The sequence below is a fragment of the Morchella sextelata genome (assembly GCF_020137385.1).
Source record: "Morchella sextelata strain SCLS chromosome Unknown scls_15, whole genome shotgun sequence".
Lineage (NCBI taxonomy): Eukaryota > Fungi > Ascomycota > Pezizomycetes > Pezizales > Morchellaceae > Morchella > Morchella sextelata.
In genome coordinates this window covers 1,415,427-1,430,066 of record NW_025408630.1, presented here as the reverse complement: position 1 = coordinate 1,430,066, position 14,640 = coordinate 1,415,427, and the positions used below count along the sequence as shown (strand labels likewise).

General features: G+C 49.7%; 4 protein-coding genes across 4 annotated transcripts; 3 read left to right on the top strand and 1 right to left on the bottom strand.

Annotated features, from left to right (window-relative positions):
- Positions 1 to 199: 199 nt before the first annotated feature.
- On the top strand, positions 200 to 623 carry H6S33_003665 (uncharacterized protein; the record flags this gene model as incomplete). Its single annotated transcript, XM_044835032.1, has 3 exons — positions 200 to 204; positions 261 to 330; positions 381 to 623. 3 exons carry the CDS (start codon positions 200 to 202, stop codon positions 621 to 623), a joined length of 318 nt encoding a protein of 105 aa, XP_044692026.1.
- A 4,113-nt stretch (positions 624 to 4,736) lies between these two features.
- H6S33_003664 (uncharacterized protein) lies at positions 4,737 to 5,078 on the top strand (the record flags this gene model as incomplete). Its single annotated transcript, XM_044835031.1, has 1 exon — positions 4,737 to 5,078. The coding sequence occupies one exon, from the start codon at positions 4,737 to 4,739 to the stop codon at positions 5,076 to 5,078; it is 342 nt and encodes a 113-aa protein (XP_044692025.1).
- A 4,132-nt stretch (positions 5,079 to 9,210) lies between these two features.
- Positions 9,211 to 10,926, bottom strand: H6S33_003663 (uncharacterized protein; the record flags this gene model as incomplete). The annotated part of the gene is made up of 4 exons (XM_044835030.1): positions 9,211 to 9,280; positions 9,401 to 9,708; positions 9,768 to 10,188; positions 10,238 to 10,926. 4 exons carry the CDS (start codon positions 10,924 to 10,926, stop codon positions 9,211 to 9,213), a joined length of 1,488 nt encoding a protein of 495 aa, XP_044692024.1.
- A 1,373-nt stretch (positions 10,927 to 12,299) lies between these two features.
- On the top strand, positions 12,300 to 13,909 carry H6S33_003662 (uncharacterized protein; the record flags this gene model as incomplete). The annotated part of the gene is made up of 2 exons (XM_044835028.1): positions 12,300 to 12,913; positions 12,982 to 13,909. 2 exons carry the CDS (start codon positions 12,300 to 12,302, stop codon positions 13,907 to 13,909), a joined length of 1,542 nt encoding a protein of 513 aa, XP_044692023.1.
- Between the last annotated feature and the right edge of the window lie 731 nt (positions 13,910 to 14,640).

Here is a 14,640-nt window from a genome sequence, read left to right as displayed (position 1 = left end):
GGTATCCGGCAGTACACTGCTGCCTTGCGCGTGCGCTGGGATCATGAATATCAGTTATGAGCAAATTGACGAGCGCAAGAAGAGCGATATAAACCCCCGACCCACTGTCCACACTATTCTCCCCAGAAGCAAGAAACAAGAACCAAGAACCAAGAACCAGCTCCGCGCCAGGAATCAATAATCACAGAAACATATAACCATGGGGTACACCCTTCCCTCCCCTCGCCATGACCCCCGTACATTCCAGCTAACACCTCCAGAAACGCACAAATTAAGCTCCTCTTCCCCGGGCACGACCTCCCCTTCGCCGTGCCCTATCAAAACTCCTCCGTACGCCTCCCCCCCCCCTCACCTCCCTGCACCTATACTAACAACCCTAGGATATCAAGAACAAGATCGACAAGATCCTCGCGGACCTCGGCCCCAGCACCAAGCTGAACAAGGGCGAATGGCTCCTGGTCGACGTGGCCGGCGCAGAGCTGCTGCACAATACGTGCTTGGCGAGGGTGAGGGCCGATAGGACGTACATGGTGGTTGATGTGAAGGAGGCGGGGAAGATGAAGGGGACGGGGGAGGCGCCGGCGGGGAAGGGGATAGGCCCGCCGCCGGGGTATGAGGGGTAGGGTGGGTGCGTGGGGGAAGGGAGGGGCCGGGGGGTTATGTGCATATATGATTCTGCTAGCTCTGCTGAAATTAATCGTTGTCCACGGCGTAACAGTTAGATGAGATAAAACTTGGCTTGTAATTGGGAGTAGATGGTTGAACTTAGATCGTGAGATATAACACGCTTTTCGGTGTCGTTGGCGAATATGGGTTGACAGGTCAGTAAGGCTCGACCTGGAGTGGCCGCTGGCGCGTTAGATTGATGTCTATAGAACATGGTTTCCGCCCGGAAGAGTACATGTGTAGAGCTGGTTCAATGTATAGACGTGGAACGGGCGGCTAGTACCCGAAAACATGCATGAGCTCAGGAGAGGTGGCTATGTTCTTCGAAGTGATGTTTCTCAAAGCTAATATATCGCTGGGAGCTCTAGAGGGTCCATTCGTTTGATAGGGTTGGTATATACTGCTAGGGTTAGGGCTCACTCTCGCTCATGCAAGAGCCAACTTGTCCTGTTAATGCTAAACACGGCCCTGGGCGAATAATTCCCCGGTTTAGGATAGCTAGATGGAGACGGCTGTGTCTCTCCCATCTCCATACCAACCATACCAGTAGCTGTCGGGGGTAGCACTGAGCGGGATTTTGATAACCTGGGTTAGCGTTCATTCAGTAGTTGGCCTACCCACTGGTCTCGACTCTTATACTAGTATGCTCTACCCCGCTAGTTGGAGGAGAGATAGAGTCTCTGGGTCGTTTACTTTCGCCGTATATAGGGTAAGGGACTGTGGGTTGTTGGTTTCGTTGATTCAGTCATGAGGTCTAACCGGTCTACAGTTATGTCCTAATATACGGCCCCAGATGCGTGAGCCCGGCAGCTTAGGAACATCGACGGGCCGCCGCTGCGCGGTTTTGGGCATCTGGCAGTTGTGTAGGCATCTCGTGAAGAGCCTATTGTGGGAATAAGCCATAGGGTGGTGGCCGAAGTATCGGGGGTCTGATGGTGTAGACTGTGTTCTGTAGTCTCAGTTACGGTGGTGCTGATATGACGGGCGTGTGCGTCCCTTGCATGGTCCGTTGGGGACCGGTGGTAAGTGTATATGGTGTAGGATACTGGGCGATGGGGCGATAAGAACTATCCCTCCATGGATTGGCCGGCCGTGGTGAGGTGGCCGCCGCAACGCGGGCCCACCGGCCCGGGGGGCGTTGGGCGAGTGCATCATTACCTATCACTCGGTCGATATCGCAGTTCGAAACGTCACTGCTTGTAGGTTTTACGACGATAGCGAGAGCTCTGACTTGATCTATGAGGGATGGGAGGTCGCTCCCGTCGTACTCAGCTGGCTGTGGGTGAGTCCATTGGGGGATCTTCTCTAGTGGGGTATTCGTGGGTGGGCTGGGTAAGCTGGCTGGCTAAGGCGCCGTTGATGGTTGGGCTGGGGCACACTGGTTGTTATGGCAACTGGTAAAGAAAACTCACGACGACTACACATGGCAAAGCTTTTGCTGGATTGGTTACTATTAAATCAACCATTGGAATACTAGTTAATGACTATAAGTTTAATTGAGACCTGTCGACTGCCAGACGGGACCGTTGACTATCTCATTAAAGAGAGCACGTTGGTTACCATGGCAATAAGGATAGTGAAACTCATATGGTAAGACCGTTGCTCGAATACTTGGAATCGGATCAACTATTCAGAAAACAATGCCTGACGTGCTATTTGAATATCCCACGTAAAGAGAACACGCGGATTACTATGGTATGGCGCACTGGTTGCTGGGGCGGTTACAGTTAGGGCAGCTATTCGATCGGCAACGACACAAGGCCTGCTGACTTGACAATAGATAGCCTCATCAGTAAACTAATCGCTAGATAGCAAGTAACTAATTTATAGACGAGGGATCACCGTTCTAGTAGTTCTACTACCGACTACAGCCAGACTACGGATGGACTATGGACTGCATTACCAAGCTTGAGATTCTTCTGGATGTCATGTCATTCGTTTTCTCATTAGGTTTAGATGACATTGTCTTAGCTCGTAGCCTAGAGTTTATAGATTATACTTATCCTAGGCGTTGCATAAAACTGGTGATTGCGGGTGACTGCAATTAAACAATCGACTACAATCGGACGGAGTGAGAGATTCAATAGCACATACAGTAAAGCTCAGAGAGGCTACAAATGGCGTAAGCACGTAGCTACAATGCCCTCAATTACGCCAGTTATTTAAATATCAACTTATGCTAAAGACTATGCTCGTCCCCAACCCCTCTACTTCCATGGTGAGCAGCTTGCTGCTAAGTAGACGATGGGTACCAGACTAGCTAAAGACTGCGGCCAAGCTAAGCCGATTTGGGGGTAGGTAACGTTACTTAAGCTATTTAATGATGCAATCGATGAACGGTGGAGCTTGGTCTTTCTCTTAAGACAGATATTTTTATAGAAACTAATTGTAATTTGCAGAGACGAAGGTACAAAAGTATGAATAAAGCTTTGAACGAACCGCGAATTAAGACCCTCCATATCCTCCAATCATTATAATAGAACTCATTTCTCTATTGGACTCTCCGCCCTACTGAAACCGCTGGCTTGCTGATAGAGCTCCCTACACCGTTGAATTCCTCCATTCCCTCTAACTAGACGTAATAATAAATGACTTTCCACTGGCGTACTCCGTCCTCCAAACTCGAGCACGCACTTTTCAAAAACTCTGTTGCTTTTCAAAAATATATGATTGTGACGCAGAGATCACAAAGACAGCTCGGAGGATGCGGTTCCTCGCGCGGAGTTCCGGTGATCGGTGTCTCGGTCGGCGAGGTTCGGGCATGGGTAGCTATTTTACATTGGTTGTTGGTACACATAGTGTAAATTCGATGTTTGAGACTGAGTAGTGAATCGTAGCAAATTTGGAGATCTAAACTGGCACAAAAACATTTATTTAAGCACTACTGCGAGCAGCTTATGGTATTAGGAATAGTATTAAGGCGCTTTCGATCGATGTGGTACAAAGTATTGGGCGAAGCATAGAATAGCGGTAAACAGAAAATGTTAATTATAGCGCTTTGGCGCACACTTATCGTCAGCTCATAGGTACATTTATGACGTAAATTCTATTCTTCAGCAATTGAATAGAGTAGTTAAAAACTCGGCGATATAAAGCTCTACCACGGCTGTTTATGCATCAATCGATACATTGCCTACGTGAGCACGGCAAGTAAATGCATCACAAGATACATAAACTGTCACGAGTTGTATGACCGATGTATTATCGATTCCTTTACTGATGATAATCCTTCTAGTAACCAATTATTGATTCCTTTGCTGATTGCTTTACTGATTCCTTTACTGATTGCTTTACTGATTCCTTTACTAATGGCATTTCCCTAGGAGTACATTTATCGATGCATTTGCTAATATATCCGCCCAATTATATGCTTTTCCCTATGACTTTCTGTTGACTTTGCTTGGGATAGTAACCGCCGATGAATCCCCGACAACTTTCTAGACAGGGTTCTGCACTTAATATTGGCTGTTCATAAAGCCTTCTGGTATCCGCTAATACAAATGGAATTCAATATACTAAAACAATTTGTGCAGAAAATTTGTATCGGGGTGAAACATGCCTAAACTATTTTTGTAAAAAATTTCCCAATGCGGGTTGGGACCTATCTTAGATATTATTTTTTGATTGTGCATATTATAATTATTTTAATTATTAAGTATTTTATAATTATATTGTATTATATATAACTAAGATAGGTGTGCAGTTACTGGTAGTATCAGAGAGCATACAGTGCTGCTGGACTACGAGTGGACGGGTAGACGAGCGGACGAGCGGGCGAGCGGACGAGTGTAAATTAGGCAGTTGACAGCGGACAGTGGACGTCAGATAGCACTGCTCGACTATGAGCAGTGTCACAAAATAAGTAATTAAAATAATTGAATAATTAAGTACATGTGTTTACTCAAGGTTCAATTGAAGTAACCCAATCACTATCCCCCCTGTATAACGAGGCTGCCCGAGTAATTACTGGCCTCCCGAGATGGACTAAACAAGAGAAACTTTTAAATGAAGCAGCACTCCCCCCACTTGAGCTCCTCCTCACTTACAGATAACGCAAATATAGAACGAGAATGCTTTGTTCCCCCGTGGACCACCCGAATAACGAAACTCTTACCTCCCTACTCCCCCCCAAAGAAGCCAACGTTAAAGGAACAGGCTTTAACAGAATAGCTTCACTCCTACTCCCCTTCCAGATACCAGGAGACAAGCGGGAGCAATGGATACAGAATGATATGCTTCGAAAACGATTATTAGACGAATGGAATACTCAACCTATTACCAATTACCACCATACAGAGGACTTTAAACCCCACAACAAACTCGCTAAACTTCCCCGCTCCAAAGCAAGACAGCTGTACCGCATCCGCTGCCAGACGCCCAGACTGGACAAACACGCTGCTTTTAATGTTTGAATGGTTATGGTTTTTCTTTTCTTTGGTTCATTGTTTTATTTGTTCTTTTATTTGTTTATTTGTTTGTGTTTTTCTTTGGCGGAATGTTTAGGCATGCGATAAGTCTTGTACTTCGAAGCAATATGAAAGTTCTTCTTCTTCTTCTTCGTTCCCTCTGTATTGTTAGCTTACAATACTATTTTCGCACTACATTACACCAGTTCGGATACCGTATTCAGATACGGATTCGCCTTTCGTGTATTTCTACAGTCAATAGTTCATAGCCATAGTCCCCTAGTATGACATACCAAGGGAGCTTACAGTATATCGCTTCGACCATCGTTCACATTCACGTCCTTTCTTAAGTTGTGTTCCTTGGCAACCATAGTCTATATCTTCATCCACGTCTGTAGCACCACATAACATTCGGTCTGCATTACTAATGTTATTCTCTCTTTAGGAAAATATTTCAATAAATTGTTGATACAGAACCTGTTCTTGGTCGTAGGCAGTGGTAGTCTAGTAAATACATGCTTGTTACTGAAGTCGGGGGAAAGAAATTGCAGTGATATCAATTTTGAACTAGTACAAACCGGCAAGGTTGTCAAATTGATTTGCAGTTCAATAGAATCTTCAACAAAGTGACAGAGTTTGTTGTTAAATTTTGATTGTTTATACTCCGTAACTTGACAATCGGGAAACATTATGTTAATTGGATCTAATTATACATATTAGTAAACAATGCAGTTATTGGGCATCATACTAGTTTCTACCGAGTTTCTTGTATTCTGAAGGCTTTTGTCCTTAATAACCAATAAATATATCTAAAATAATAAGTCTCTATGGTTTTACAGATGCCTCATAATCCCCGGCCTCAAATACTCCACTGTACTAATAGTTTACTGTACCAACATTATTCCCGTTCACTGCACGTTTCATAGTGGTAAAATTCACCGATCGGGCTTCTTTGATATATACTTCGTTCTCAAATAGAGACCGTTTGCTGGAACTAGGTTTTCTCGGGGTTTTCAAAGCTGCGTTGGAGACCTGTGATTGTATTGGGGATGATGGCTGATTTAAAGAGTCATCAGAATCAGAATCTAAAAGAGTCATTACCTGTAGTTTTTTTTCAGCTTTCAGTGATGCGTATGATAACTGAACTCCGCAGAAAGCAAAGCCTTTACTATTCAGTGTGTTGTGTTCTAACCTAGGCTTTTCAGCACAGAATCGGGTCGACATGATGAGTCTTTTTCTTGTAGTTCAAGTTGGAAACGTGGATTGAAAGGTTGTATGGTCTATGAGTCGGAAATCAATTCAAATAACGACATTATATTCATATTATATAGTAGCTGTTCACCGAAAAAAATTTCATTTTTGGCAAAAGATAGTGCAAAAACACACCTACTAGTGTTCCCAGCTAAAATTGAACTAATATCTTTATATTTACTAGCTTGCTCTACCCCTTGCCTAGTCACTATCGCTCCTGAAAATCAACATTTACGGAAAGCGTATTTGCCCTTTTGTAAGTATAGGCTGCCGTACGTTGCCAAATACCTTCTGACCGGCTTTTGTTGCTCAAAGGCCTCCCAGGACTCTGAACGGCTGGTCGAATACTGGCAACAGCCCCATTGATACCAAACGGAGCCTAACCGTCCGTCTGAGCACACTCAAATTCACTCTTGCTCTCATTGATCAATGGGTGAATGTCAAAGGAACAGGAGGCTGTACTCCTTGTCACCTGAACACACATCGTCGCAATAAGAATCATAAAAGTTTATCAATTGGCCGAACTGAGAAAGGCTGGTATTGGTCCCTACTACAGATATCGGCGTCTCGGAATGCAATTGTGAGTTTGGCCACGACTCATAGATGCGTCCATTTTCACGACACTCCATTGGAACTTGTTTGTTATTGCACATGACATCTTATCAATCCGCCAATAGTTTTCCTTATGGGCCGATAAGCAAACCCGTTATTACAAGGCGCGACCTGGTGACAGCTTTCCGTTGATAGATTAAGTAATAGACTCATGATGTCAATGCGCTGAAAGTCTGTTTGCTTCCTTCACTTGATATATAGGGTAGAGCTGGTGCTGATGTTCTCCTTATAGTCTGAATAAACATATTCCTCGGGAATATGCCCAAATTTCTTCATTCATTAATTCCACACGTGATTGCTTCTTCTCTGATTCCCTATTGAAGTCCACCGCTTCAACCCGCTGCAGGGTGATATCTTACGACTTTTCTATGGGCAAACCTTCTTGGGTTATTTTGGGCCTCAAAGTCCTGTCATTATCCGTGGGTTGAACCCGTGACATTCATTTAACCCTTTTTATAGGTCTAGATCGCAGCCATCAAGTACGATGTTGGTGAGCGACGAATGGTAGGAGTATCCATTTTGTTCCAGGCCTTCTGTAGGAGATATTTCTGGACAAAGGACCTCCTGCCCTGCTTTCTGTTGGGTACTACGAAGCTAAAAGCGTTTCAAATCTTGCGCGTTAGAATACTCGGATTCCACTGATTGGTCTCGTATTGAAGGGCGAAGCCAAAGCTCCGAATGGTAGATAAATTGTCTTAAACGGTTATATATCACTGCAACAAACGTTATATGAGAATCCTAGAACGTATCTGAGCAGCCGTGCTAGCTAGAGAAACTCTTTCCCTTCATTTAAGCATCTGGATTTTACCCCTCGGGGTAGTCCAGGTTTATCTTTCTCGCAGCGTACCACTCTGTTCCCACCATCTAAGCTCCTATAGTCAACTCCCTATCCTCCGGCATACAGTTCCCAAGCGCCTCTAGCCTACATGAGCAGCGAGAGTTACCCGGGACTCCTGTGAAGTCAATACCCTCCACCTCATCGAAGTACTAGTGCCATAAGTGTTACTGCTCCCTCATGAGTCGCCTTGCTTTGCAACTGATGGCAATGTGAGATACACACAGAGATAATGCAACAGCCCTCGACAGTCATTGATAGCCATTGACAGCCATTGACAGCCATTGACAGCCATTGAGATCCTTCCCGTCGGACCTCATCCAGACACATACTCTTCTATCCGGAGTATGTACGTTAGCTGCTATGAAGTGCCGATATTACTATTGCGCCGTTTTTCGCACACAGGGTGCTGGTTCTCCAACTGTTCGCCCCGTCCGCAGTGCACGGCCGAGTTATAACCATGATACACGCCTACGCATGGGGTAGCCTATTGATTTCCATATTCCTCACCACACACACACGCCCGCTAATGCTCGCGGTGGTCTTTATCGATGGTGGTGCCGGTGGTGATACTATTGATCCAGCGACGTTGCTTCATGACAGAGGTAGTGCTGAGGGGCGATAGCGGCGACGGTTTCGTTATCCGGGACGAGCCACCGTGCAAGCCACCAAGGGTGGTCGCCCGCTAGCGTGGAGTACTATCGTCCCGCCCCCGCTCCCGGCTTCTCAACACAGAGCCACCATCATGGGCGGGACAGATTATCGGACTATATGTTCAAACACGTTGCAAATATTACGTGGCTGTAAGTAGCTCAGCATATGTGTTAGCTTCGAGGCCCTATAAGTTGAGCTGTCACGACCGCTATTATAATCCCCATCATAAACCATCACTCCTTCCATCCTCCAATCAGCCGCCGAGCGATAGCGAAACAACATGAGCGATATTCTCGACACCAATCCGTCCTTCGGATATACAGATCCGGTCGTCATCATCCTGGAAACATCCTAGCTGTACGTTACCCCGGCCCCCGCCCACTCCGCCGATTTCAATAATGTGATGCCAAGCCCGTCACTGGGGGTCAATGATCATACGGGCATGTTTCCACGCGGGCGGCGAGTGATGGTTCATGATCCCGTTTCTAACTAATCAGACCAGCTAATTACATAGTAGACAGGATGTTTATTTTCCGCTTGCGCCATGTACACACTTTTACTGTTTTAGACACTTTTATAAACAAGACACCGGAAACCAAAGACCGAGGACCAAAAATAAAACCAACAAAATCGATAAAAGAAAACAATAAAAACACACGAAAGAAACAAAAACAGAGAAGATATCCCATCCCAGCCCAATAATAACAGCCCCAATTCCAACCCAGTCCAAGAAACAAGAGAAAAGGTCCCTCAAACCCCGAAAAAAAACACACCTCTTCTGAGAGCTCATCCGTCCAGCGCCTGTTCTATCCCAATGATACTCCCGGTATCCTTCGCTAACATTCTCTCTTGTTGCCTACACACCCACTATTAGCCAACCCCCTTTCCCACACCTCCACCTTTTCAGATATCCAGGACCCACTAACAGCAGACCCCCCAAAACGGTAAACCAGAAACACAAGAAAGGAAAGCCTACCTATCCGTCAACTCCTTCGCTCTCTCCATACTGCCCTTCAACCTGTCCACCCCCCTCCTAATCGTCTCCATCTGCACCTCCAACGGCAGCCCCTCCATCCCTGCCTCCGCCAGCACCCCCGGCCTCGCCATATGGTCTCTCAGATCCTCCAGGTCCAATTGCATCTTCTCCAGCCGCATTAACGACACGCGAACATGCGCCATTGCCTTTCCACGGTAGCCGGAGAGGTCGGTGAGGAGTGACAGCTGCGACTGGTAGCGGCCAATGACGCCGCGGTTACCGCCGAGGAGCGTCCAGAGGTGGGATAGCTGTTGTCTGTTAGTGCCCGGTACGGGGGTGAGGGGTGTGGGTGTTAAGGGAGACATACCACATCGTCATACGCTTCATTAACAGTATTCCCCTCCCTCGCCACAACCTCCTGTATGACTCTCAACTTTTCTTCCATCATCTCAAGATCATTCAACAACGCCTTGGCCCTCAACACCAACCCCCTGATGTTCTCCTCCATGATATTACCCGCCCTCACAAAGGTGTCCCTGACGGACGCCTCCGCGTCTGCCACTGCCGTGAAGCGCCGGAACGGTGCAAGCGCGTATGCGACCACGGGGTTGTGCGGGGCTGCGGAGAGCTCGATTGCGCGGGCGGCGGAGAGCGTGCGGAGAGCGTAGTTGTCGATGGAGATAATGGAGTCGACAACGCCGGAGACTTTGGAGCTGAACCGTGTAAGTTCTTTGGAGGTGCGTTTCGCGTCTGTGATAAAGGATTCGAGGCGGCTGGAGAGCTCATCTCTGTTTCTGTTAGCGGCGGGTTGCGAAGCGGGGGGAAGAGGGGCAAAACCGGCACTCGAGTGTTGAAGCGCGGACCAGCGAATTCAAGTCCGACACCGCGAACTCCGACTTCTTCAGGTCATTACCCAAGCCCGAGCCGCTGGCCGCTTTCTCAATGATGTCCTCGAAGGAAGTCTGTAGTTCGACCAGGGCTTTAAAGTCCGTTCTCGTGCGCGTCGGGGTCGCGGTATATACAGTGTTACACAGCGGTATATCCAGCAACGAGACCCCCGGGATGCTACATAGCGGGAGGAGCGCACGCGTAATAGGCGTCGACAGGGCGCGGTAGCAGTATGCGGCGGTGACGGCGACGAGGTACAGTCCGAGGAGGATGGACAGCGGCGTCCGCAGCAGACGCAGCGTGGTGGTTAGGGCGTCGCGAAGGAAGGTGATGAGGGAGAGGAAGAATTCACCAAAGGCGGCGAGGGCGCTGATTACGGCCTCTGTGAGGGGATCATAGCTACTATTGTTAGTACTAGTGGTGTGATGCTTGAGGGTGGGAGTGCTGGGCGCGGGGGTAGAGGCTGTTGAGGCGGTCGAGGCGGTCGAGCGGTTCCGAGGACGGCGCTTGCGCGACGGTTTAGGTGCCGTGGAAGCCCGACTGGCTGTTGAGCTCGTGTCCGTGGTGTCTGCTTTGATCTCTGGTGCGGGACCGCGCTGGGCGGGAGCACCGCTGGTGGTGGCGGCTCGGCGGGCCATTGTCTATGTTTCTGGGGGAATTGCGGGAGTGCGGGGAGGGGTCAAGGTGTGTGGCAGAGAAGAAGTGCTCGAATGGAGAGAGAGACAGCTTTTCTATGCATTGTTGGCTGCCTGATGTCTTGCTTGCTTGCTTGCTTGCTTGTCCTTTGGCCGCCGTACTTGCTGTGCTGGCGCATGTGGCGTTGCCAAGTTGGGTGGGGCTGCAGCGCCACATCCTGCATGCCTGTCATTGGCCAGGGGCGTTGCAGATCTTTAGAGATTGACGTTACTGACTTTAGTTGCTAGGAGCAGCGCTGTGAAGCTTGGTTTCTTGCTGATCGTGTTACAGCTCCTGCAGAAGGCTGGGTTCGAAATGCTTGGTTGATCTGTTGCGCTTATCCGCTTATCGATAGCCGAGAAACAAAGAAACTGATTCGACGAGGGGAACAGGAACACTATGGTTCGGTTAAGCACAACGAGGTACTTTACAGCTGGATGGATGCAGGCACTGGGTATCACTTCAATGTTATAATGCGTTCCGCGGGTGAAACGCGCAATCTATCGTTCATGGGATCTCACTCGATGTATGGTATCCTATATAAAGCTTCGACGTTACACTACCAAGGGCGCAGGTCCTCAGGGTAGTCAACGTTAACAAGAATCTCCCAAAACATCAGAATGATAACGCTCAACCCAATAATGAACCCTCTGCACTGTGTGGGCTCCAGGGGCGACGCCGAAAAAGACGCAGACGTATATCAGGGGGGTGCGGGAAAGTCTATACGCAGGTGGCGGTGCACTTTCCAAAGGATAGCAGGCGACCTGTATAAAGAGCTTCTCATGCCCCCGTGGAAATATATATGTCCCTACAGCTGTATTATGGCTTATATCTGTCTACAATGAAGCTCAGGCAACCTTGTTATCTGATATGTATACCTCACTACTAATATACTTATCTACCAAAGCACAAAAGATGCAACCCGAGAGGCCGCATTCTTCCCAAGAGTAGATCTTATACCGGTGATAATATATAAAGGCTTAATATGGCACCGTCAAGAGATGCCTAGCACCCCCGAAACGTCTTGGATTATGTGTCTAGTACTCTTCTCTGTCCACATTAGCCGTGACCTGGCTATTGAGTTTCTATTTATTGTGTTCCCTTTATTTTGTGAGCTCATGCATGAGGCCGACGAGAAACATGTCCCATTGTTTGGAATCGATACACAGTCGAAGAGGGCTTTTCTCGCCAGCTATCACTCGTTACTTACCCTACCGCAGGGCCCCACCCACCCCACAGCTGCGGCTCTGCCAGGCCCAGGTCCCACCCCAGCAAATATTAAAGATCCCCGACAAACCGAACCCATCTCCGGCGCTGCAACATCTACACACCCGCAATGCGCCCGCACCTCTCCTTCCTCCGGGCGGGTTCGCCCCTCCTCCGGTCCACCGCCAGAACCACCCTCCCCCTCCCCCTCCCCCTCCCCCTCCCCCTCCCCCGCCCTCACCTTCACCGATTCTGCGGCTCCTGCACCACACCCCCGGCGCCCACTGCAACCACCCCCTCTAGCACAACCACCACCACCACCGCCGCCGCCGCACGTCCCGACCACCGCGCCATCGCCACCTCCCAAGAGCTCCTCATTACCCATGGCGCATCCCCGGGCTCACCCCTCTTCCTGCCCAATGGCGCCCGCATCTTCAACCAGCTGCAATCCTTCCTGCGCGCGCAGTACGCCGTCTACGGCTACGAGGAGGTCATCACGCCCACCATCTACAAACGCTCACTGTGGGAGACCAGCGGCCACTGGGAGAACTACAAGGATGACATGTTTTCTGTTTCCGCGCGCGGGGAGAAGGACCCGGCGGAGGAGGTGGAGGAGGGAGAGGGGGAGTATGGGCTCAAGCCAATGAATTGCCCGGGGCATTGCTTGCTATTTAAACATGCGGGTGCTACGAGGAGCTTTAGGGATCTGCCGGTACGGTATGCGGACTTTGCGCCGCTACACAGGTATACCCTACCCACCACTACACATGCCGCGGGAGTAGAGACAGCGGTGGACTAACTCACCCACGCAGAAACGAGCTCTCCGGCGCCCTCAGCGGCCTCACCCGCGTGCGCAAATTCCACCAAGACGACGCCCACATCTTCTGCCGCCCCTCGCAAATCTCCACCGAGATCCTGGCCACCCTGCGCCTCATCAACACCGTCTACACCGTGCTGCACCTGCCCCAATACAAGCTCGTCCTCTCCACCCGCCCCGACCACCATATCGGCACCCCCGCCGAATGGAACCGCGCCGAAGACGCACTAACACAAGCCCTCAACGCCTCCGGCACCCCCTGGACCCTCTCCCCGGGCGACGGCGCCTTCTACGGCCCCAAGATCGACGTGCTCGTCACCGACTCGGACGGAAAGCAGCACCAGACGGCCACCATCCAGCTGGACTTCCAGCTGCCGCAGCGCTTCGGACTATCCTATCTCGCGCCCGCGCCGGAGGCCGAGGCGCGCGGCGAGGCCCCCACGGACCCCAAGGAGCTCGAGACGAGCGGGCTGGTGACGCCCGTCATTATTCACCGCGCGGTGCTGGGCAGCTTTGAGCGCTTCATGGCGCTGCTGATGGAGCACTATGGCGGGCGGTGGCCGTTCTGGCTGGCGCCGCGGCAGGCGGTGGTGCTGCCTGTGGCGGACAGTGAGGCGTTGCTGCGCTATGCGCGGGAGGTGCGGGGGGTTGTTGCTGGTGTTGGTGAGGGGGCCGGGGTGGGGGCGGCGCCGATGGGGAGGCGGACGTTTGCGGTGGATGTGGACGAGAGTGGGAATTCGCTGGCGAAGAAGGTGAAGGCGGCGAGGGTGAAGGGGTATAATTATATCATTGTTGTGGGGGAGAAGGATCGGGAGAGGGGAACGGCGGCGGTGGAGTGTGTGGTGGGTGAGAAGGGGAGGTGGGTGTTGAGCCCGGGGGAGGTGTATCAGAGGTTTGTGGGGCTGGAGGAGAGGTATGAATAGGTGGTGCGGGAGGTGTGTATATAGATTAAAATAGATGGAAATAAATAGTTGCTGGTGCGGGTGTCTTTGGTTTGTGGATTGTGGTTTGTGGGCATCATGATGTGATCAGGTAAGTATATATACGCCACTGTTCTAGCTGTGAAAATGGTGTTGATATACTAACCCACACTATTCTTCAATCCTGCCTCTGTATACAGACCAGAAAAGCGCCATCCCCAAGCTCCATGGAGCTCTTAACCCCCGAAAGCTAGAGGGGGAGACAGAAACCCGTAAAGCTAGAGCCATAAAGGCTGCGCTGAATTAACAAAATCCACGATACTATGATACATTCACTGAACTTATACGTCCTAAACTAACACCTATCCTACATGTAGTCTCGTTGAATTACGGTATTTTCCTAGTTGTGGGTAATCGTGGCTAGGTGCGCATGTGAGTTCTGTGGTCAACACCAGTAAGTAGGGTCTGGTGCAATAACCTTTTTTTGTAGTAGGGAGTGGTTGGTGGTGTGGCATAGCAACCAGGTAAGCACACCAGACCCTCTATGTGTAAAATAGAATGGCAGTCAATCACCACTACCGGGAGAGCTGCTGGGTGGATCTGAGGGCGGGACTACGCCTAGCCATTGAACAGCTGCAATTAGCGTAGACTAGTGATGGTTTTTTCTACGATGCTTCGAGATTGCTGGTACAGTAGACTCGCTATGGATACGGTCGATCGGGACCAAGTAGTGA